Here is a 24,380-nt window from a genome sequence, read left to right on the forward strand (position 1 = left end):
ATATGGTCAAGAATAGTGCTTACGTGATTTTAATATCCCTCTTGATAACAAGAAACTGGTTCAGTTACTGATACAACTGAATAGATAAAATTAAGAAGAGAATTTTCGCCAAAATATTTTCATATATCTGAAAGAAATCTGGATGTTTGTAGCATTACTGACATACCTTTTAGTTTAGTGTAGGAATGAAGAACAGGATCAGCAGAAACCATACACGGCCACCATGGAAAACCAGACACTTTGGACCACACTAGATCTCCTATATTATACTTCAGCAGATGGACTTTGTCTTCTTTGACAGCACTTTGAGTAGAATCTTTCTTAGCAGGAGCCTTAAAAGAAAAAAAAAGAAAAAAGAAGAAATATATTATCACCATATTTCTCCTTCAGATGTGCATTGGAATTACTAAATAGCACACAAAAATAGATGACAGACTACAGTTAGTATTCTGTTTAAATATTCTAGTTAGATGTAAAAACATAGGCAGTAGTAACAAAAGGAGGGAAGTAAGAATTAGTACACTAGAATAAAGAGCTATAGTGTTTGCTAACAAACAATAATATTTCTTCTGTAATAAAAATTAAGTCACATTCTTTGTTCTCTCACAGGGAAAAGTTCCCACTTTATTTCTGTGTTTGTTTTGGGTTAGAAATACTGATGAGTAAGCTGTTGTTTGCCTTTATCTTTCCGAATAACTGCTGAGAAATCATCAGGAAGGCTTACTTTAATTTCAAACACGTTAACAGAGCATAGAACGTAGATGTGGAAGAGCCAACCTCCCTTTGTACTGACCATTGTTAATCAAGTTAAGTGCTACGCACAAATGTGTTCTTAGATTTAAAAAAACAAAACAATCCTCCCAAACTTAAAATAGACCGAAATACAGTCTTTATGTCTAAACAGAATCTACATAAATTACCAGTCAAAAAAAAAAAAAAAAAAAAGCGTCGCATCTTTCAGCTTTATTCTTTTATTTTTATTTTTTTTTACATGCAAAGGAAATGTGAAATAAATCCTTCCCCACACCCTTTTCCAAGTCTTTCCCCCCCACCCCCGTTCCAATTCTAGCAGTAGAAGCTAGTGAGTGCCCAGCTTGTATTCTAAAGCTGTTTTAACTCTTGGAAAACTATCACAGAACTACTTCCATTTCGAGGGATAGATTTAATTACTACAAGGGATTTTTCTGTTCTCCTATGACCCCCCCCCTTTTCCTTACATCATAATGAAGTCCAGCAACAAAAACATTTATTCACGCACTTAAAACTATTTCATATTTTACAAAGTTAGTTAAATTTCATCTTTTTCACTTCATCTGTTCTATTTGATATGAACAAAGAATGTCCTTGTCTACACAAACTAGATGTAAGAAAGCACAGAATGTGTCTCATTACAGATACCTGTAAAAAGAATTACATATTTTAATTTGCTTTTCTGGTTTTCTAATACTAATTTTATGTGCAATGTGTTAGCTCATTCATCTTTCCTGGTACCAGCTTAACATACAGAAGGCAGACCAGAGTTTCACGCTTTCAGAGGATTTAATGTTAAAGCTGGAACAAAATTCTGTTTTAAAGAGTAAAACTGGGGAGAAGGAAGAGAGAACACTGAAAAAAATCTAGAAATCTAGAAGGCAGAAGCATACAGTACTTGAAGCATTACGTTGAGTCAGAACAGATCAGGTTACCTTGTATAGATTTTTAAATGCAGAAAGTACTACTAGACTAATTACATATTATTTTCCAAACACAAAACCTAACAATATCTTTGACACACTGCAAAAGCATTTTTTGATACTCAAACACAGAAGTACACCCAGTCAGAAAACCTAAAGCTTATTGTAGTAAGAACCTTCTTTCCCTAAAGCTTTTAAAGCCACTGCTGGTAAACACACGGGATGCTATGTCATCTGATTGTTATGGACAGTTACTCATCCAGTGATTCAGCTTTTCTGATGAATTCAGACTTGATCCATATGCCTCCAGCCAGAGCCATGTTCCCATGTCTCAAGGTTTTTGGCTCTCTAAGGATTCTTGTAAGACTGTCAGAAAACCCCTCCCACTGAGCTTGCCTCAAGTCCAGAAATCTCAAAAGACCTAAAAGATTCCAAGCAGATGTGAAAAATCAAATGCTCCTTCTAGCTAATATATATACATATACACATACACACACACACACACATATATATATATATATATATATAAATAAAATAAATAAATATCCGAAGAACAGATCCTGGAAAAATGTTAATCCTAGAATACCTAAACCTACTTCAGCACTTAAACTGAATCAGTGGGATGAAATATTTTGAAATGAGTTAAATTTTCAAAAATGTGAATGCTATTCAGGATTCTAAATCTCATTTTTTATTTCAGTGCCCCCCCCCCCCCAAAGTGCAACTAAGCTGCAAAGATTTACAACTATAATCTGAGAAGGAGCTAGCTAGAATAATTAAAGGGCTCTAGCAGGGCTTCTTATCACAGCACAATCCAAAAGGGTTGGCAGGAGAGGGGTGACTATTGCATTTCAACATATCTACAAGCACTTAAAATTTTTTAAAATTGCTCAGAATTCTTATATCATATTGGATGATGACACAAAACTCAAAACTCACAACCCTCTGATAATACCTGCAAGCCTGATCTATACAACGCTTGCTACCTTTCTTTTTTATTGATAAAATGTATATACTTTGAAAAGAGAGGCAAAATACAGCACAGGATTCTATCAACATAGTTTTTTGAAAAGCTGTCACGTGAGGTTATTTAAAAACCTATAGACACTATTGGTATGAACTCACACATTTCCATCTTAATTTCCCTACACATCCTGTTATAGTTTGCTTTTGTCATTCTGGTAATCACTCTGATCTATTTAATAGGTATCTCAATAGTAAACAGATCTATTGTTACTGAGGTGAAATTCCTGGCACGTACTTTTGAGACAAGCAGCTTTATAATACTTGACAGTCTCTAGTATATCCTGAAGTTGTTTAAAAACGATAGAAAATGCTACATACTGAAAGGCAGTCACATGCATAGATTTTACTAAAGGTTTCCGGTTGGGGGGCTTTTTTTGGTCTTTTTTTGTTGTTTTTTTGTTTTTGAATTATCCATGGGCTGGGATGGAAGGCATTTCTACACAAATTTGCCGCCCAATTCCCTGATGGCAGGCTACATTACTGGATGATGAGAGCTGGAGCTTCTTTATGAGGAACTTGTACTCTCTGTAATTTTTATGAATGGGAAATGATCATGCAAGTAACAGAAGCAGAATAAAAAGTAGTAATCTGGCTTACTTCTCCCCCCCCTTCTTCTTCCTCTTCTCTCCTTTTCCTCCAGAAGGACAACCGAGCGTCCCTAGTGACATGTAGTCAGATACAAAGCAGGGAATCTGACCATGCGCCCTGGGAAAGTGAGAGGTAGCGCCGGGAAGCACACTGCCGGTGGCCTGTGTGAATGCACTAGAAGACAGGGAATATCTGCTACTGCAATAGCAGATCTAGTCTCTTTGTGATGAAACCTAAGCAAATTAAGACAGGAGATTTGTGGTTTAGAGCACAACTACAAAACTATTTAGAGGGAAGCTCACACAAATAAGTATATTAAGTTACTTTCTCCCCCAGTTTTTGCCTCTAATTTGGTGAGATTTTCTATTTCTTGAAGTTGTTCCCGTTTCTATTTAGACATCGTACCCACAAATGCTAACAAAGGAAAGCCTGCAGGGTTTGCTGTGTTGCAGAGGAGCACACATCAGTCAGTCTTTGCTTACTGTTACTGTTAAGTAAGTCTGGATTGCACTGCATCTCCCTGGAGTTTGTCCCATTCCATACCTTTTCCTGCAGTTTGGACAGAAGCAAACACACACGTTTAGTTTCCGAATCTCCCCCCCCCTTGTCCTTCCCTAATTACAGGGGAGCCCAGCAGCCGTGGAGCTGGCCACCCCCTCACTCGTCTAAACCACAAGGCTTGAAACCAGCCTCACTGAACAGCAAGAAGGAAACAGCATGAGAAGTTCCTTCTCTCCTGCTTTGGGAAAGGTTTCCTGGGGGTTCTGCTCTTCAAACACTAGGCTGCAAAGAAATTGCCTAAACGGATAGTGGAAGCATAGGGGGGCAGGTGATAACTACCGTACAGACGAGCCCTGATAGGGCACACAGCAGCTATGCGACAGGCCCTGCGCTGCTCAGCATGGCAGACGCGAGTTTCAGCAGAACTCTCTAAACTTCCTCGATTAGCATCCTGCTAAAGACCTGCTCTGAAAGGCAGCAGACAGATTTTATTTTGTCCTGGTGGGTGTGGGGGTGTAACAGAATAATTTCATTTACACAACTGAATTTTTCTATGATAAATTATACCTTTAGGAGTAAAAACATCTTTAAAAATTCATTTGCGCCAGCAATCACAATAGGCTGAGGAGAACCAAAGAACAAATTTAACATGCCTTTTCTTCTCCCATAACATTTCAGAGCTCTCCTTTGTCATTTCTCTCAGCACTTTCATGATCAATGAGTGACAGGCAGATTGACAAGAACTTATGACAGTGCTGTAAGCGCTCTACCAGCTCACCCAAAGAGGTGAAATGTGATCGCTTGGACATAGAAAACATTGGTAATTAACTTTACCTACAACTGATCCAAAGAATCATAACAATTTTCATTTAGTTCTGGTCTCACTAATACACATGATGGATTTAAACCCCCCCCCCCCAAACCAAAAACAAACAAAAAAAAAGTGCACCACAAAAACAGTTTACAAACTTTAACATAACCTGCATAACATGTAGCCTATGGCAAGCAAGACTGAAGACTACACTAGATAGAGTCTTACTATCATGGACAAGAACTTACGGTGAATGACAGGTAATTTCAAGTTAAAAACTATTTTAAAATGACTAAGGAACAATGCATTTAAGGATGGCATCTCCACCGCATTCAGAGCTTTACATTTGTTTGTACATTATGTTATGAAAACACCACGCTAAGTTTTCAGTAAGCAAGGGACAAAAGCATTTTAAAAACAAACAAAAACCCTCAAACCTGAAAGGCATAGCAGTTGGTGTGAGACTGAGATAAGTCATCCTCTTTTAAAATAATCAATGATAAAAAGTAAAGATGTTAATATTAACATTATCCGTTTTGTGTATATACGTGTGTGCATGTAGGTCCATGAAGAATTACAACCCCTCAGAATTACTGCAAGTTACCTGAAGTATCAAAAAGCTAATATATTACTACACAAACTTAGAGAGCTATAGAAATCAAAAGGAAAAAAGAAAAATCTAACCATCATTTTTTAGAGCTCAACATAAAATACAGTAAAATCCAAGCAATGCAACTTACAGATAAGAAATGCCATAGATTGTCAGAAAGGGACTGGACAGAGAACAATACTGAAAATTGATGGAGAACAAACCACCAGAATTTAATATTGAACAAGGAAGAGGAGAGTCATTAAGACAGATGAAGACAGCAAATGTTCTCCTCTGTGTAACACCACAGGGAAGTCGCTGTCGAACAACTTGCGGATATCTCCCTTCCTGTTTTCAATTCAGTTATGTCCCATATCCAAGTTTCCACTAGAATGCACTACCCTAGAAGGCCAGGCTACAACTACAGGCTGCTAGAGGTTCCCCTGCATCAAGAATAAAGATCAACTGGAACTACAAAGAAACTAAAACAAAATGGTCAAGGTTCCTAAACGGAATATAAGCAGTTAAAATACACTTTGAGTCAAACTTAGAACATGTAAACAGTCAAACCTGCTGCTTCTATGTCAAAAAGATCAGTGCTGCATGCTGACCAAGACCACTTTTTTTTGTGGTCCTGCTATCTACTTGTGCTGTGTTTCATCTACCAATACTCCCATTTTCTATCACGCACTTCTGTTAAAAAAAAAAAAAAAAGTCTTCTCTTGCCTCTCCTATCAGGAGAGGCAGTGAACTAACGGAAGTGGCTGTAGAGCAAACTCATCCATCCATAGGTTAACAAGCGATGGTAGTTTGTCTGGAGAAATACATTTAAGAAGTGGCCAGTGTTCAGGCTATGAAAATACAGTATCCACAGTACATAATTGCATTAGTGTTTTGTTCTGTTTTTTTTTTAACATCATTAATTCATAACTTAAAATAAATCTGTTTGTCCCAGAAGGACAAGTCCTTAGAGGCTCTAAGTTTACCCAAATAGCTCCCACCTTCACTGGGATGTGAGGAGTATATTGAGGTAGTAATTAACAACTAAATGAATGTGATAAAGATAAAATATGTTTTCATTTCATGATGCTATATACTGTTCATCATCTAACTAAAGAGTGCTGTGTAATTACATATTCTTTATGTAGATATATAAAGACATGCAACAGACCACTGCTTAGAGAAAGTATTTCAGGCAGAAAAGTGTAAATCTGACCCTCACAATTCTGCTTTTTCTTTGAAATTTATTATTGCAAAAATACAAGAGGATGAGGAGACAGGAAGAAAGAAACAATGGTTTGACAAAGTTTTGCATTCCATTTTCAGCAGAACAGAAGGAAACTTTTTAGATGAGCACTGAAAGACTGCAGTCTTCAAAAGGCCATTGCACCAACCTCTGCACAATATCTTGCTCTGAACACCTGCAACACCCTCCCAAAACATACATGATGCTGTGTATGGGTTGGAAGACCAAGGGGGAGAAGGACACGAAAAGCCCAGATTACAAGAAACAAGCTAACTATACTGGGGGTTTGTTTGTTAGTTTTTCAAATTTTTGACTATTCTATTCCAAGTTGGAGATGTAACTACAACCTTCCACAGTCAATTACTAGAACAATTACTTTCAAGGTATTTCTTCAAGTTATCTTTTCCTTTATTCTGTTACTAAGCATATGAAAAAGAAAGTCAAATAATGGCAGTGTGAAGAATTACTTCTATAGATGACGCTAGGTGTTTGATTCTTCCTGACACAACCAGGATTCCCCCCCACCCCCAGTCTGCTTAGTAAAGCTATCAAACGAGAGGACAGAAAAAGGCTAAGAAATCAATGCTCTACTTGCAGATACCCTAACAACTTTTCAGCAATTGCTGAGGCTCTTCTAAAGCAAGTGTCAGTTTACTGACAATAGGCTTGTCTCCTTGGTTACTTTCTACAAAATTATCTGAAGCAGTTCACGGACAACATGTTGAATACCACCACATAGGACCCTCCTCTGCAAGAGGGAAAGAAAGCAGAAGACCCATTTAAGTTTAGACAGGGGTTCATAATGCAGATTATTCATAAAGCAAGATAAAAGCTCAAATTTAGATTTCATATCAAACACTACTTTTGGTTACATTCGAATTATTTTTTCTGGCTTTGGCTCTCTCTTTATCAAATCTGCAGCAGATGAGGTTTGCTTTTTTTTTTTTTTTTTTTAAATGTTTTCACATTTAAAAACAAACCCGTCTATACAAGTCAGCACTCTTCTTTTATACAAACACTATATGAACAAGTATTTTAGAAATAAACTTAACAAGGCATTTTAGTAACTAGGATACAAACCTTTTTTCAGAGTAAAGAGTTGAAGAGAAACAGATTCAATCATTCACAGATAGATCCAGTAAGATGCAAGTTCTGGAACACTTCCCAACCCTCAATCTTTCCGCAAATGTGGAGAGCAGTTTCTTTCAGCTGCTTTACTGAATTTACATTTAGATGACCTCTTAAATCATAAGTTGCTGGCTTAGTTTTGAAAGGTTCCATGTTTCAGAAATCAGTGTTTAAATTAGATACAGCTTGATCAGAATGAATGAAACCTTTTTTTATAGTATTATAAAAGGATTCCTGCCTATATCCAACTCTTCTAACCTTCACCCACCCTCAAGAGTTTAAACTAGATAATGTGGTATCTGGGTGTATAAGACAGTGTGGATACAAGATGCTACAAAAGTATGGAAAAGCATGACTGCAGAGCGTGAAGGAGGTTTGGCACAGGAAACAAAGTTATTTCTGAAGAATTTCCATATGAATTTCACATCAGATAACAGAAAGAAAGCTAAATCATCTTAGCGTACCTACGAATTTTCAAAATGCCACATCCATATGTATTTTATTATCTGCATGTACAAAGGTTTCACACATCTTCAAGATAAGAATCAGCTTGGATCAGGGCATCATCCTTAGCATTCTCCTACACATTTACAGAGTTCAGTAGGCAAGAGTTTTCCCAAAGCACTTTCTTAATAGATATTCTTCTCTTGGTAGCTGACAAACATCCAAGGTAGCACAGGTGGATGTTCTGAATCCTTATCTTCTTGGTAGAAAATAAAAAGCCCAAATCCACACAATAGTGCCAACAGGCAACTAACTGGTGTCACAGAACACTGTTGTCTGGTGAAAGCAGATACCAATCCCTATACTTTTCTGTGACAAGAACACTTCTGAAAGAAGCGGTCCAATAGAACAAACACCGACTTGACATAAAGGGTCTCAGTTAGCTAGCTAATAACTTGATACAGGCCAAACACTACTTTGCTTTTGAGAGCAGACCTTTAAATCCAATTCCCACAGGTTAAAAACAGGTACAAGAGGTTTCTGGTAAGCAATTTCCATTCTGTTGTTATACAGAAGTAGTAGGCCCTCCTGTTCTAGGGATGAAGCCTGAGAAAGAATATCAGTGGTTAATCAACCTAGTAGGGAAGTTTGTTGGGGTGGGGGTAAAGGGAGGGGGGGGAAACATACATTATCTTGATTTGGCAATGCTGAAGCACATTTCTGAAACAGTCCTTATTCTCAGCGATAAAGGTATAAAGAAAACCTGGGAAACTCCAACTAAAAATAACCCAATTCTATATGAATATTAAAAAGCCTTTGCAGTAAAACATCATAAAGTGTATGATCAAAGTGCTATCAATTCTACAAGATCCCAAATTATTTTTGTTACTAGGAGCATTCTCAACATACATACAGGTTTACACTCATTTACAGAAAATTGAAGCTTTTATATCATTAGGTGCTGCTGTAAGGCCACAGGTTCACCTCCCTTCTTCATACAAGTGCAGCAGACCTCATTTAACAATAGTCTACACAAAATGTAGTTTTCCCTTTTGCTTCCAAAATAAACCATTTTTATAATCCCTCTTTGGAAGAAAGGAATTCTTTCCTTATTACTGACTACATATATTTTTAGCCTCTGCCCATTTTATGATGCCCAAGAGAACACTTTTTAGGTACTTCTGGTTTTCACAAAAAGTAGTAGTGCAAATTTTATCCAAGTCAGACCTGTTTATCTATAATAGGAGAATAAATAAACACTGTAATAGACAAACCTACGATTAGTGTCTGTACCTCTTCTGGAAGTCCTAAAGTTCATGTGTCCTACACAAAATCCATTCGAGAACAATGAAACTCACAAAGAAGGTTGATACCGTTCCAAGCCAGATCAAAATATTTTGCTTTTGTTACTTTGCATAAAGATTACTACTAAACTTCTTTCTTGACAAAAGGGGGCTTTTAAGGGCCAGAAATGACTTCTGGTGTAGATCACTAGTTTCCTTAAAATCTGCCTGTAAATCCATCCAAGTAACATAAAACTGAACTGCAGACCTAACTCTCAGTTACGTCTGAAATCATACATGCATTATTTTGGGTAAGTGGAACACTGAACAGAGCAGCAGAAGGGCTCCAGCATTCCCTGGACAGGAAAGCAATGAAAGTAACCAAATTCCTTGCCATACCAACCTATAATGGCCAATACAACACGAGGAGGAGATGTTGAGACAACAGTATTAATTTTTGGAGGAGATGCTGAGATGATAGCATTCATTTCAGTTATGGCATTACCAGTGTCATGACTGTTAAGTCTGCTCAACTTAAAAAATAAAAACCCAAAGCGTCATTAACCTCTCAGATGTGTTGTGGCAAACATCTGCTGTCAAGAAGTAAAAAGAAGTTAGTTTTTCCAGAAGGTGGCTTGTTCGCCACTTTGCTTATTCTATCATTTCCACCATAGTGCCAAAAAAGCCCACAAGCCCTAAAAATAAATCCTGGAATGCACACACAAACCATTGGCGAGTAAAAAATAATGCAACAGTTCCTGAGGTTCTTTGAAACACTGTAGCCAGATTCCTTTACAGGCGGTCAGCTCTCGGGGGTTGTTTCAAACAGCCTCATAGTTCAGACACACAGATGTGCTGGACAAGAAAATTCAAAGGTAAGTCCCTCATCTTCATTGCCCATATGGGGGCCCAGTTCGGGCTGCGTCAGGGAGGCTGAGGAAAAGGGTTTCAGCCACATAAGGATTCATGTCTATTACTGCAAGCAGTAGAGTGACCTCTAAAGATAACTGTCTTACTTTCTCAAAATGCATCTCTTTTATTCTGTAAAGAAATCACACAAATTTATTAGAATATTTCTAGATACAGGAGACAACCCGGTCAAGATTTTTAGATATTTCTGTGACAAATCATCTTTCTGACACCATGTTCTCAACACATATTCCCAAGAAAAATTGGCCGAGTGCTCAGAAGCAGTCAAAGAGAGTCAATTAAGAGGTAAAGATTATTTGTGAAGAAATAAGAGAACAATATAGAATCCATTATCAGTCCCTGTGTGCACCCACAATACATCTGTATCACAAACATCCTGTATTGTTGCTGGTCCCTCATTCTCAAAAAAGACAGTAGAACCCAAAGGGCATCAAGGTTTAGAAAAAAGATGATGATAATAACTAACATTATGGAATGGCTTCCATAAGGAGATCAGTGGACTAGGACTCTTCAAGCTGAAAGACAAAACTAAGCAGGGTTGTGAGAAGTCACCGCCACCAGCTCTAGAGACCTCTGAGCCACAAACTGCTGGAGGCTGAGCATATTCAAATAAAGCATCACTGTATGCTTTGCCATGTCTGTGCTCTCTCCTGTGCATCCCCTGCTGACCACCTGCAGAACTAGGATGCTGAATTAGATGCATGATCCTACTTGTTAAAGCTGTTCTTATATTGCATTTTTGTCATCCCTTCAAGACACTATTTCATATTTGATTTGGATTCTTCCACCAATGTATTTATGAATAAACAGAGGAAAAACACATTCACATGCAGAATCAACAGCTTTACCCACAAAGCATGCTTATTTGAGTCACTTCTACATACAAGAACTGGAAGTCTGGTATGGAGTGCCATGAACAAATACTTCAGGCTTTTTGAAATTAATTTTGCAGCCACTGAGACCATTCCATAGCTTCTGATCCCTCCCAAAACAAGTACACTCTTGATGCTGTATGCTTTGGGTATGTTTTAATCTACTAGTGTTTCTTTAAAATACTTTTTCTGTGAGGTGTTAAGAATGAATGACTTGTCTTCACTGATTTAAAGTTCCAAAGTTCTGACCCCAAGTCAGAAAAGATTTCACCGTCTGTGTAATCATCTTTCATAGAAGCAAATCTTCAAGAAGAAACATGAGAGACTGAGGGGAATTAGAGCAATGCAAAATTAAGCCAAAGACCCATTTTCAGTGATTTCCAGGAACTAGCAAGCTGAAGTTCAAGCATCTCAAAAATCTCTGGTATAGGAATAGTTCTTGTTAAGATTTGAGGCAATCTTCACTTAAACTTAGAAGTTTTGAGTTTGGGTTTTCTGTTGCTGAAGATGGCCAGTATTTTCCATTAAATTCTTACTATGGAGTTCACATATCTGCAACATGGAACACAGAAGACGACTGAAGAAGCCCTAATATGCTTCCTCCTGGGCTAAAGCTGAACTGTAGCTCAGGAATCCTTTTGAAGTGGCTAAGTCATTTCTCTTCTGGGTGATCCCTTCAGTAACAAGAGATTTTCGGATGACTTCTACTCCTTTGGGATTCTGATGATGGCACAAAGCCTGTCTTATCACTCAGCTTGAGGACAGGATCTGATACTTCAAGAACAGCCTATAAAAAAAAAAATTCAGTCCAAAATATCATTTTACCCTACAACTACAGCTCTCAACTCCCACAGTAATTTAGATATTAAGCTGCACTTTTTTTGATGAGTTAGGTAATCATACTTGACCAGGAATTCCTAATAACTAGCGATCAAAAACAACAAAGTCAGTCATTGTCGTCCTCCTGAAGAGGATCCATGTATTTGATGACTTTTTTTCCCTCGATTAAAACAGAAGAAGTCATCTCTGGGTCTGGCTGTTTTCTCCATTCCTGAGTAGCAGCTATAACAGGAAAATTAGGTATTGAATGAGCACAACTCTCCAATCTTACAGAGGGAACTTGTTAGTTTCCGCCCCTCACTAATGATGACATGCAAGCATTGGTCAGAGTAACATCACCACTTTCAGCAGTTCCCCCATCTTCCAGTATTGAGCATAGAAGCATAAAAACCAGCAAATAATCTTCAGACTACTTCTGTTCTAACCTGATTAGGTTTTAAGATCTTTGCCATTTACTGAGAAAGACACTATAAGATTAAGTAGTCATTGGATATAATGAAGTTGGCTGGAAGAGTTTCTCAGTGAAGATGAAATGGCAACACAAACATGTGATCCTGACTAATGAAATTCCTCCAGCAACTTGCAGTTGCTCCCCAGGTAGCTGCTGCAAAATCATTATAGACTGTACTGAGGAGAGAGAGCACCAAGCTGCCAAGTTGCTGGTATAATACTAGAAGAGGGCTGCAAGACAACAGGATAAGAAGCTATGTTGAAGATGCAGCTTTTGGATCGTGTATACCTCGCACAGCTGGAATTCATAAATGACCTAGTATAGCAGTGTGTGGACCTTCCAGGTTTGTTCTGGGAGGAGCATTGCTGCTTTCCTGAGCTACCGGGCCCATGTTAGGAAGGCATGCCGGAAAATTATGCCAAAAGGGTGAACTGTTGCTTCTAGACCCAACTGGACTTACGTCAAACAAGCTCAAATGTGCCAGTACCATACATACAGTTGTTCTTAGGGTTAGAGAGCACAGACACACTTTGGGACCACCAGCATGAGAGCTGCAGATGTATGTATCCTCTCTATTGCCTGCACAGAACCTCTAGATTACTTCAGGGAATCTGAATTACTTTATATTATTATGTGAAGTAAACCTCTGCCATCAGCCCCCAATGCAGAAGAGAATTATTTCACTTCTAACAAAAACATTGGTAGTGAGAAAACAACATAGGAAAGTCCTTGTTCTCTCATTCACAGCTGGTAGCACTGTAAGAATGCTCACAACTGATGAAAATATAATCACTCAGAAGGCAATCACCACCAAGCCTCCCAGCACTGAAGCACACTGCCACCAGCATGAGCAGCACTACAGAGTGGGTAACTCCCAGAGGCCATAGGTTTGGTGTTGATTCTAACATCTAACATATGATACATAATGCCAATAGCACAGAACATAACAATACCAATGTACTTTGGCATAAAAGTTGCTAAACGAAGCCTGGATTTTAAAACAAACTCCTCAGATGGTGACATGCTGGGAGAGAGGAAACGCAGGAGGGCAGGGAGGGAAGAGCCACAGTTTGCCTTACTTCCTCTACTTTAAGTTGGGGAAGTGAAAGCAAGACAGTTCTTTCTCAGGAGCCTGGAAAAGGTCGTGGTATCAACAGCAATCTAACTCAAGCCAGAGCTCAGCAGATCACATTTATTCCAGATTGAAAACTGACTTGCAGATAAAATTAAAAAAAAAAAAAAAGCTTCCTTTATGGTAACAAAAAATGCTGAAACAACAAGAAAACCCAACAACAGAGCAGTGGAACATTTGTTAACTGATATGCCTCTCACCTCAGCAGGATAGTAATCTGGTATGTCCATCAAACAGAGATATAATTACCTTACACAAAAGGCAGTATTTGAACCATGGCAATTTTTGCTAAATCAAAAGAGTAAAAGCTTGGACAACAGGAAATTGAGAGAGAAAAACAACCCAGAAACAAAACCAGACAAACAGGTTCTACATCAATCTGTAACCTACAATAAATAGGTATCTGTGGGCACAATTAATCTTTTGCTTTTGCTCCAAGGACATTTCTCTAACTTCCACTTAACAGCCACAATTGGCTACATAAAACCAAGGTACTATGCAGTAACATTTAGCCTTTGGATGTTGGTGATGAAAGAATACTTAGAGCAGGGGCCTGACCCCAAATAACACTGATAGTTAAAATATTTCAGTTGCGATCACACAGGACACATGTATATCACTAGTGCACACATAGGCAAACACTTAATCTCTTTCAGCATTCTCTCTATTATTGTTTTTTTTTTTTTGCCCTTTATGTTAAACCTGCACAGTTGCAAATCCTCTCTGTAAAAGAAAGTAAAGCCTTAGACTTTTTACAATCAAGGAATTATATCATAAAACATCCTGTGATCGTTAAATTGTTTTCTTTTTGCCCTTTGTGCTGTAAAAGTACAATATGCAAGAAAAAAAGCCAGAGGCTTGAATCTCTGTTTCAAGTACTCAGGAAAGAAGAAGGTTATAATTCTGCAAAGTCTGAGATTAGGCAGGTAGCTGTTCTGATTTGGTAGCCCACTGATTTGGTAGCCCACTGATTTGGCACAGGACCAAATAACTTAGACTGTCCAGACATCAAGTCTCAAGCACTCTGGAACAACTGTTCTCATGATTTTCTCCTGACCATTTCTGGCCAAAAGACAACTCAGAGAACCCACACCAACCTTTTTTTTTAATCTTAAATGAACCACTCATCAGGAAAATTAAAGGCCACCTTGAATTGTCAACCAATGTGAAAGGCCTAAACAGAATGACCAGTCACTCAGAATAAACTGGGTGGATGTGCATATTAAATATTGGTCCTTTTTCTTAAGGATAAAATAAAATGCATAAATGCTGAACCTGCTAATGTTAACAAGTAAAAATACCACTTCTTGCTTGAATTTATGATCATTAACAATGAATAGGACAAACAATCATTATTATTATTATTATTATTTTTTTTTACTTTTTAACCTCAGAGTAGTAATTTAGAGAAGTCTGAACCAACGCTAAAATATCCATAATTTCTTTTATAAAATTCCTGAAAATATATTAGTAGTGAAACATTCTAGGATGAATAATATATTTAAAGTAACCTGATTAATATTTCTGATATTATGAGAATGGTCATACAGATCTGTAAACTCATTGATTCATTGATTTTAACAGGTGTAAAAAAGTAACACAGCAGCAATGTATGTGGTTCTTCCTCATATGTGTAACCTTGAGAGAAAATAAAAATCAACATTAATTAATCCAGCTGACAGAAACCTTCAAACCTTCAGCTGACAGAAAACAGTAACATTCATTTTGCATTGAAGGAGTTTAAAAACAGTATGGGTTCACAAGGCATTCACTAAACTTTACCATGATTGTTATAACACTATTCTGAATTACTCATTGAGAAACTTAATATACGTGAAAATATCCCTGCTATGTAGGTTTCTTTATCTGTGACGGAATGAGAGCAAAGTACGTTCCTTTAAATGGAGTCTAGCGACAAAAACTAAATAAAGCAGAAAAGGGCTCCTAGCAGCATTGTCATTTTCAACTTGGTGAAGAAGAGAAAAGAAAAACGGCAAAACTCCAATTTCTACCCATGTTAAAAAACAACAAAAAACCTAGAAGAGTTTGATCACAGATGGTAATGACATTTAACAAAAATATCTAGACCTCTTCAGTGAATACAATCCACTGGGTTATAGTAAGCAAAAACAGCTCTCACAAATAAGGGAAGAGACTACATTTGAACTGGCAAAATCTGAATGTACAGATCCTATCTTATCAGCCAACTGACAGCTGAGTACATGCCACTTGTCTTTAATTCAAAACCAGGGATATAGAAATAATTATTTTCTGAAACACCTAGGTTATTAGGGGGCCAGAAGACCTCATGCTCCAAAAGTTAAAGGCTTTGTCTAAATTTAGAGGCCTCCCTAGCTCACGTGTCCAGGTGCACATCCTGGCCATGTCTTGACTGCATGTCTCGATGAAACTTTCATTTCATACATACCGTGCCCTGATCTCCACTGAGGACTGGCTTTATACGCATGGAAACAGAATTATGGTGTGCTCCTGGTCTAGAAAAGAAAAAAAAGAAAAGAAAAAAAAAAAAAGACCAGAACTAGAGTGCATCTGTTCTCAGTTGAGATAAAATAAGAATTCTGTAAGTGACCTGTTTGGGGGAAGCACCTACTGAAATACCTGAAAGAAAGATCACCATATTAACAAATGAAGTATCAATATAATTAAAAAACAAACCTAACTAAAGAAAGAACGTAAAAAAAGTATTACCTTCTTTTCAGTAGGGCTTGAAGTTTTTGATACTAATGCTGCTTCAACAAGACCCTGCTCAAGTAAGGAGTCATATTTTATGCTTCTTTTTCTGCTTCTCCTCTCTTTACTTGCTGGCTTTTGTTCATTTTCCTCTGATTGAGACACATCTGCACCATTGTCTCCACAAATTGAAGACTCAAAAAGTGGCTTCCCATTCATGTAGGTTTTAGTGATTTTCAGCTTAATCTCTGGAGAGCCATTCTTGATAGGAGTAGTGTTGGGTGGTGTTCCAACTCCTTTTATTTCCTGGGGCTCAAAACGCAGCTTGGCATCTTGGGCCCCAGATTCGCCATTAAACACACGCGAGGTTAAATCTTTCAATTTATCAGCTGGAATAAACGGAAGGGCATCGTGGCCGTTATATTTTTGCATGACACCTTCCTGTAGAGTGGCAGAAAGTTGTGCTTTGCCCAAGTAGACAGAACACTCACGATTCACTTCACAATTCTGAGTTTTCCCATTGGTATTTCCAAGGATCTCTGGTACCTGCTTCATTTTGATGTAGTTAATTTTTCGAGTTAACAGTTGAGAACTTCTTTTGATGCTAAAGTCCATTCAGTCCAGGTGTTTCCAGTCTTACACTGCTATATTAAGACAAAAAGAGAGAGAACGTTTTTAATAATACAGAAACGTGAAATGCTACCAAGTATTCAGACACAGATGACCCCACTAGTATAGCACTCAGAATATACTTCCTTCTAGTTTTTAAAAAATGTGAAAGCATTGCTTATAAACTTCATAACCAAAACACTTCAATATTGGTTAATACATATTAAGAAAAATTCCAAGAAAAAGATTTATTGATAAATCATCACTTTCAGTAAAGTAAAAGTGTAGACAGAGCAAAATTACAGCTTTCATTTTAATAATCTTCAGCATGAGTCTTGTCTACACTAATTATTCAAAGGTATTGCACCATTTAAAACAAGTAAGACTTAGACCTAAGATAATATCTGTAATAATGATGTTAAATAAATTTTAAAAAAGTGAGTAGTGAGTTTAGTTCTAAAAGGTTGTGCCAGAGTAAAAATCCCACAAGCTGCATTACTGTAGCAACTACACCATGGACAGCAGCATCACAAGTTTCTCCAACCTAATTCTACAAACAGGCCCTAAATCTTCCATCGAAGCACACCCCCAGAGAAAACAAAGGTCAGTCTTCAGACTTATTCCAAAGCTTTCTGGCTATGAGAGTGAATAAAAGGTGATGTTTTATATCATGAACACCTGTCCACTGGGAACCAGCTGAGCACCGATAAGAGTATTTCCTAAGGCCAGTGGCCACACTGTGCAAAATAAAAATCAGCAAAGCAACTGCTAGAGTGTTAGATTTTTAGTAATAATCAATAACATTATCTAATACTTATTTTTCATACAAAAAGATCTGAAAACATCCAGACAGCTAAAACTGCACTATTATCTGCTCTAGATAGGTTATCCAAGGGTTCTAAAAGCTAATCCTGCCCATTTCAGCATTACACAATCTTAACCTCTCAAACAAATGCATCTGGCATCCTAGGTAAGGCAGCATGGACAGCAGAAAATAGCGCCCATTTTAATTTTTAAAATTCACATACACAAACTCTTCATGTTAGCAGGTTTAAGTGTACATATATATATGAGATAGAGAAATGCACCATCATAATATTATCAAAGCTCAGGATAATAATCACCATATCTATGCTCAGGGTAACCAGTTTCCTATATGATTAAGTCCAAGAACCGTCACATCAAAGTTTCATCAGATCCAATCTCAGATGCTTCCAAGAGTACAGTAAAGATGAATAACTACTGAATTTTCAGTCACTACAAAAGATGTCTCTTTTGAATCTCCCCACCTTGTTTATTAAAGTATACATGTAATAATGCTTACAACTGCCTCATTCATGAGAGCTTATATACTTGCTACCTCTCTGTCTAGAGCAGCAGCATGGCATATGTCTATTTTAAATAATGTGCACAAATACTTTTAAGCAAACATTACCTTAGCCTGGTAAAGCTTGCTAAGGATGTCAAGTTGGACCTCAGAGCATCCGGCCAACACGAAACCTTTTCATGCACAAAGACTCGGGGCGGGGGGGGGGGAGCCCCAAATCAAAACCCTAAAAATCGTAGCACCATCAGTCCCTGCAAGTGCTCCCATCTTCCTAACATACTACTCTAATGTACCCACAAGAGGAAAAGGATGTCCCTCCATACCAGCTGCATGCGCTCATTTGAGAGATGACAGCATAGGGACTAAGGAAGTTATATTTTCCAGGGACAAACAAACAGCAGCCCTTAACAAGGTAAGAACAGCAAGGATACCTGAACGCCAAGGGAGTCTGTGCCAGGGAAGGTTCAAGCCTGTCTTTAACCAGGTGAAGTCTGAATAATCAACAAAGTCTCTGATAAAATGAGTGGAAATCAGTCAAGTATAATAGTATTTACCCTTTCTGAAAGGAGTCAGAGGTAAAAGGAAACCCCCCAAAACCACCAGAAGAGAAAAAAAGAACTCGCTAAACCCAAAGAGAACTCATTTAATCACAGAAGCTCTTCTCTGAAAACATGGACAATTTTTAAAAAGAAAAGCTCTAGATCCAATTAATAACATGCCAATGTTTCAAGCTCTGATTCAAGGGATTTCTTAACTGAAATAGCTCTTATTTAAGAAACAACTCATGACAATTTCTATAATCTCTACAGAAAGGCAAATCCATTACAGAACAAGTGAGGCTTACAGTTACTGATATGACAGTAAAATACACACACACACAAAGAACAAATTGTGGCAAAACCTGTATTCCACCTCCCACCCCACCCCCCGATTCTCACTACAGTAATTCAGAATACAAAGCAGAGCTTTGGGTTACGCGTCCAAATTCCTTCTACCTAAAAAACAAGCCTACAAATGTATAGCCGCCAATACCAGCTCCACACTGGCGTTTCTGTGGCTGGGGACGCCCTCCAGTGGTTACCTGAACCACCCAAGACACTGCACTTGCAACCTTCTTCGCTTAACAGACTGCTGTCAATCACAGCTTCTCACAAAAGGAGCAGCATCAAAAATGCCCTGTGCAACTGCCTCCTGTCCATGAACTACACGGTGAGCTTAAAAACATTTTTAATATGGTTCCACTAACCACTTATCAGGGTTTCTGGATCAAGACACCTACATTTTATCACATTTGTTCTGTTTTCATCTCTAGATCTACCAGTAATTTTTCTCCTGCTTATTAAGAACTCTTATTCTCGTTACTTATTTCTTTAAGTTAGAAAGCCATCTAGCAGATGGCTAGCAGAAAGCAGATCCGGACAACTCAAAGAAACAACAGTTATCTCAATCACGTTAGACTATGTTACTAGTGTACTCAATTTCAAAACCTTAGATGCACTGAAAAAGCGATAGCTGAAGAGCTTTAAAAAATAAAAGTCATCTTAGAAACCCAGAATAATTTATGTTGGCAGGGACTTCTGAAGGTCATCTGGTCCAACCCATCCCCTGCTTAAATCAGGGCCCATTCCAATCAAGCTGTTAAGGGCCTTGTCTGGACCAATAAATAACTAAGTAAAGAGATATGGCTTAAAGAAATTAAGTTATTTTCTTTCTTGCTAATAAATATAAAGATAGCAATTCAATATTACAAAAATAAGAGAAACAACAAGATTATGGGATGGAAAACCCAGAACTTTTAGGGGTTACCTTGATTTTACTAATATATTTGGAGATACACAACATACATTTTAGAATTTCAGTGAATGAATCTCACTACTATAGGTCACTACAAAAACAGCTGAAAACACTGGGAAAGGCCCCCAAAATTGCTGGAGCGTAGAGAGAGAGCGAGCGCGCGCACACAATTCCAGGAGCATATTCAGCAAAAGGAAGTCAATGCAGCCAAGTCTTCACCTTCCCATTTACTACAAGACAGTAATTTGAGACAGAAAGAGTGGCAGAACTTGTAGCATACAGATTTTAGAGTATGGAAAATACATCATGTTTGTACAAAGAATTAATGCAGGCAGATGAGTGGAGGCTTAGAAAAGAGGCAGAATACGGGCAAAGTAATAGACATGAGTACCTGGAAGCAAATACAGTCAAGTAGTCCCATTTGGGAGATTAGATCTCTAGAGAACAACTTAAGGTTAGCCACCATCTCCAGGATCACCGACAGAGGAAAGAGACATGGTCAATATGCATCCTTCGGTCCTCCTTTTAAAAAAAAAATAAATAAATAAGCAGTGCTGTGGGATTTTATTAGCAGGTCTGATAAGAAGCTAGGAAACCTACACTCACAGGAGTAACAAAGGGCTTTGAGAAAAAGTGGCAAAACTGAAGATACAGTTAAATTCCGCCCAATCTTTGCTCTCTAATATTTGTGACAGCACAATACCATAAGTAAGAAAAAGGACAAGGCATTTTGTGAAGGGAGGACAAAATAGAGCAGAAACAAAGAAAAAGAGGGAGGAAGGAAAATGATCAACAACAGAGAACCAAGCAGTGCTATGAGCTCAGAATTAAGGAGATCTAGAAGAGACGGCATGCAAAGCGAAGCGAGATGGACCACAGAAAAGATCTGCTCAGTTAGAGTTGTAAAGCAAGGTCCTGAGGCAGCCGAGTATATGATTAGATTTGGTAGTTAATTTAACTGTGCTTGTGCTGGAAAGCCATATCATATGGAAGCAAATGCAACCCCTTATCTCTTTCTAGATGACTCTATCTATAGAAAAGGAAGCTGGGGGAAGGGTAGGAAAGGGGACAAAAGTACCACACACTGTAAGAGTAGCTAATGAGCTTAAGCTAGTATCTACCCACATTAACTGTCCAGTGACCCAACAAGTACCATTTTCGCTAACAAGAAGAAAATCCATGAGAGCCAAGTAGTTTGCTGAATAAACATGATATTTTGACCTGTGAACAAATAGTTTTCAATAAGCAAACTGAGATTTGACTTATTAGAAAAGGTCTCTAGGTATTTTAATGGGACAAGCATATGTCCTTGTAATGGCTTTGTATACATTTTTATAGTAAAAACAAGCTTCACATGAGGCAAATTATTTCGCAGACATTTTAAATAATTTTATTAATTACTTGAAGGTCCATCATCTGACAGGAGTCATGTGCCAAATACAGTGAGCCTGCATGTCAGATTCCTCCTTCACTGTCCAGGCCACTATCATTTATGTGATACTTATTATTCATTTCTTCCACATCTGCTGCAATTTCAGAGATGCTTTTCTTGTGTGTCAGAAATAATGGAGTAGTCCATTCCTTCCAATTCTGCCAAAGGGAGTGAACAGAATAAGTAATCAACAACAAGCTTCACTATTAAATTCCACCTCTGTTTTGTCTAAGGGTTTTCTTAAAGCCATTTCTCAGGTGAATTGGGGACACCAAGTAAAAATTCACAGTAAAAGAACTCTACCCACATAAGCCATTTTTATTACCTATGAAGCAGGCTTTCAGCTGGCACTGAAAAAGCTAAGAGATGGCTGCTGTTTTTTTTCTGTAAGGTAAAGATAGTTTTGTGATAACAGAGCCTTCTCATCCTCTCATCAATTTTAAGACCAAAGGCTATCCTTATTTTCAGATGAGAATTAGACAAAATACTCTAGACATTAGACAAAATAAATTAGCAAAGCTATAACACATTCTGCTAATACATTTGAAAATCGGAATATGCTTATTCACATTATCTTGTATATAAAACCAGAGTATCAAATCGGAGTACAGACATATTCTGTCATGCACTATATTGTGACTGTTCCTCATTATATTAAAATAATGAAAAATTACTACAGGATCTAAACAGAACCTCCTTTTAACAAAAAAAGGCGTAACTGAAAACTGCATTGTGGGTTTGCCAAAAATTGTTATAAGCCAGCTCTATCCAGCAAATTCAAAAGCATTATCTTCCAAGGAGAAAAACGTTACCATAGTAGCTAATAGATAACTGAAAAGAATTATACTAAAACTTTCTAACAACTTACCATTAATCTTAGAAAAAAAGGAAACTTTAGCTCAAGGGAACCAATTTTAAGTTTAAAAGCACCTGAAGTAAAGACTTCATTCATCTTGCAGTATATATATCATGATTCCAGTTAACCAGTCAGCTGGCAAGGCCCGCATATGAAGTATTTTTAAATGACTACGTGAAAATTTTTGCAAATTTATCCTACATAATAATGTTCGAACAGAGAATTTGCATTTGCCCAAAAAGATCAAGTGTATTTTGAAAATAGCATGAAAACAGTTAGAATAACCAATGTACTTTCAGTTACACTTACAGTTAGTTGCCACCAAGTATCTTGAAAGAACAGTAGCTCTCTCCTTTCTAATTTTGTTTCTTTTCTAATGGATAAGATTTCAAAACTTATAACCATATATTTTCATCAACTAAAATAAATATTTACTGCTTTTTGCTGAAGCATCATACTAGCTAGTTGAGAACTGCAGATGGCAAGCAAAGAGTTTCTTCGCTTTAGGTGTTATTTGCTATTGCAGAAAGCAAGCTTACAAAGCCGATCACCTTAACTTTGTTCCTCCTCAGGAATTTTTTTTTTTTTTCAGCCAACCCTTACTGCTGAGGATAATAAGGCTAGAAGATTCTGCAACAGGACTCCTCCCTGTTAATTTATTTTCTTCAAAATCAGAAAAAAAGGATTCTTTTGTCACTGCTGAAGAAATTAAGTTTGTCAGTTTCACTCCTGCTGCTGAAGGTGGGTGGTAAAGGGAGACAGATTTGAGTAAATTCAGATTCTTGTAAAATGTGGTATTTCTGGCTGAAGAGAGATTATAGACACAACAGCGGTAGGACCACAAAACAAACAGAGAAGAATTGCTGTCTCCACTGCAAATAAGCAGGGGGGAACATTAGTACCTAAAATGGTAGAAACTTCATTGGATTTATCACCAGTACTTAATAAACACTATAAGGTGGACCTCAACATTGTTTGGCAAGTGGCTAGGAGGAAGGAAAAAAAAAGGGGGGGGTGAGGGGGCAAAAAGCCATGTTTCAAATCCATACTTGAGACTTTCTGTGTCTCTGAGGGTGCCCAGTGGTTCCACTAAAAGGAAGGCCTCTCTCTGGCAAAACAGGACCGGACAATACAGCCAGAATGCTTGTTCAGGCTAAGGTATTTACTCAGCAACTGAATGATGCCTCTTTCTCACAAGGGCCGGTTTTCTCTCTTTATATGCTTCTAGCTTCTGCTTATCTTGGGAAGGAAGAACCAAATATAACCTCAAATAACTCAGCCCTTTGCTGCAGAGCTCCTTCCTCATTTATGTTTTTCAGCTGTTCCAAGCTATTTGAATTTCCCATCCCTTCTTTAATACTACCACTTTTCCTTTTCAGCTTCCTACCTCTACTCCTTGCACCACATCTTCAGGACCTGGATCCTCTGGTTCTGAGGAATACTCACTGCAGCAGATTAAAGCACTAAAAATCTTTGTTTCGTCTTCACTGTGGCCAATGATTCGGCCCTTACTCCCATATGCAGTGATGACAGCATGGGAATTGCCTGAAGCGTCAGTGCGAGTATCATGAAAATTCTGATCGTACAAATTCTGAGAAGGGAAGATCAGATCTGGGATGACATCACAAAATAAGTTATCAATATAGGTAATGAAGCAATCGCAACATTAACAAAATGTTAATCTGCTACACTTCTATACAAATGAACAATGTTGCCCAGCTCAGACTACTTAACAACTGATTTAATAAAGAGGATACAACCATTTTATCTAGACCCTTTGGAACTCTGTAATGGTAATCTATCACTGCATTAAAACCTGTTCACCTATGCAAGTGGATTTAGATGTCAAAAGCACACACTGTGCACGGCAATCATTCTAAAAAGCAGTGTTGTGACACCAGTGATATATGAGGCCTTGTCAATAGCATGAAAGTTTAGCTATGTACATATATAGTAATGAAATCTTTTGCATAGAGCAGTATTTGGCCATGTCTTCTGCTGTTTATAAAAATATCAATACATTGGACTGATAAAGCACCTTTAATATGGAAAGGTAACACTTGTAAGATTTTTTTTTTTTTTAAATCCAGCACATTAAATTACATATTCCATAACATGAGTAAAAAAACTGGAAGGTAAAGGAACTGACAAGGCTCA

The 24,380-nt window shown here is 37.7% G+C and overlaps 1 protein-coding gene across 6 annotated transcripts in view; it reads right to left on the reverse strand.

The window, feature by feature from the left end:
• Window positions 1-24,380, reverse strand: part of NSD2 (nuclear receptor binding SET domain protein 2) — an 81,273-nt gene that overhangs the window by 48,082 nt on the left and 8,811 nt on the right. For 2 of the 6 annotated variants that reach the window (XM_067298307.1, XM_067298310.1), the window contains exons 2-4: window positions 21,337-21,525; window positions 16,224-16,849; window positions 167-332 (exon numbers count right to left, since the gene is read on the reverse strand). In XM_067298307.1, coding sequence (XP_067154408.1) covers window positions 167-332; window positions 16,224-16,820 — 763 coding nt within the window. In that variant the 5' untranslated portion in view covers window positions 16,821-16,849; window positions 21,337-21,525. Of the gene's footprint in view, window positions 1-166; window positions 333-16,223; window positions 16,850-20,326; window positions 20,458-21,336; window positions 21,526-23,610; window positions 23,637-24,380 lie in introns of those variants that run through there. The other 4 variants (XM_067298312.1, XM_067298311.1, XM_067298309.1 and 1 more) reach the window with 3 other exon arrangements.

Source organism: Apteryx mantelli, chromosome 5 (assembly GCF_036417845.1).
Source record: "Apteryx mantelli isolate bAptMan1 chromosome 5, bAptMan1.hap1, whole genome shotgun sequence".
NCBI lineage: Eukaryota > Metazoa > Chordata > Aves > Apterygiformes > Apterygidae > Apteryx > Apteryx mantelli.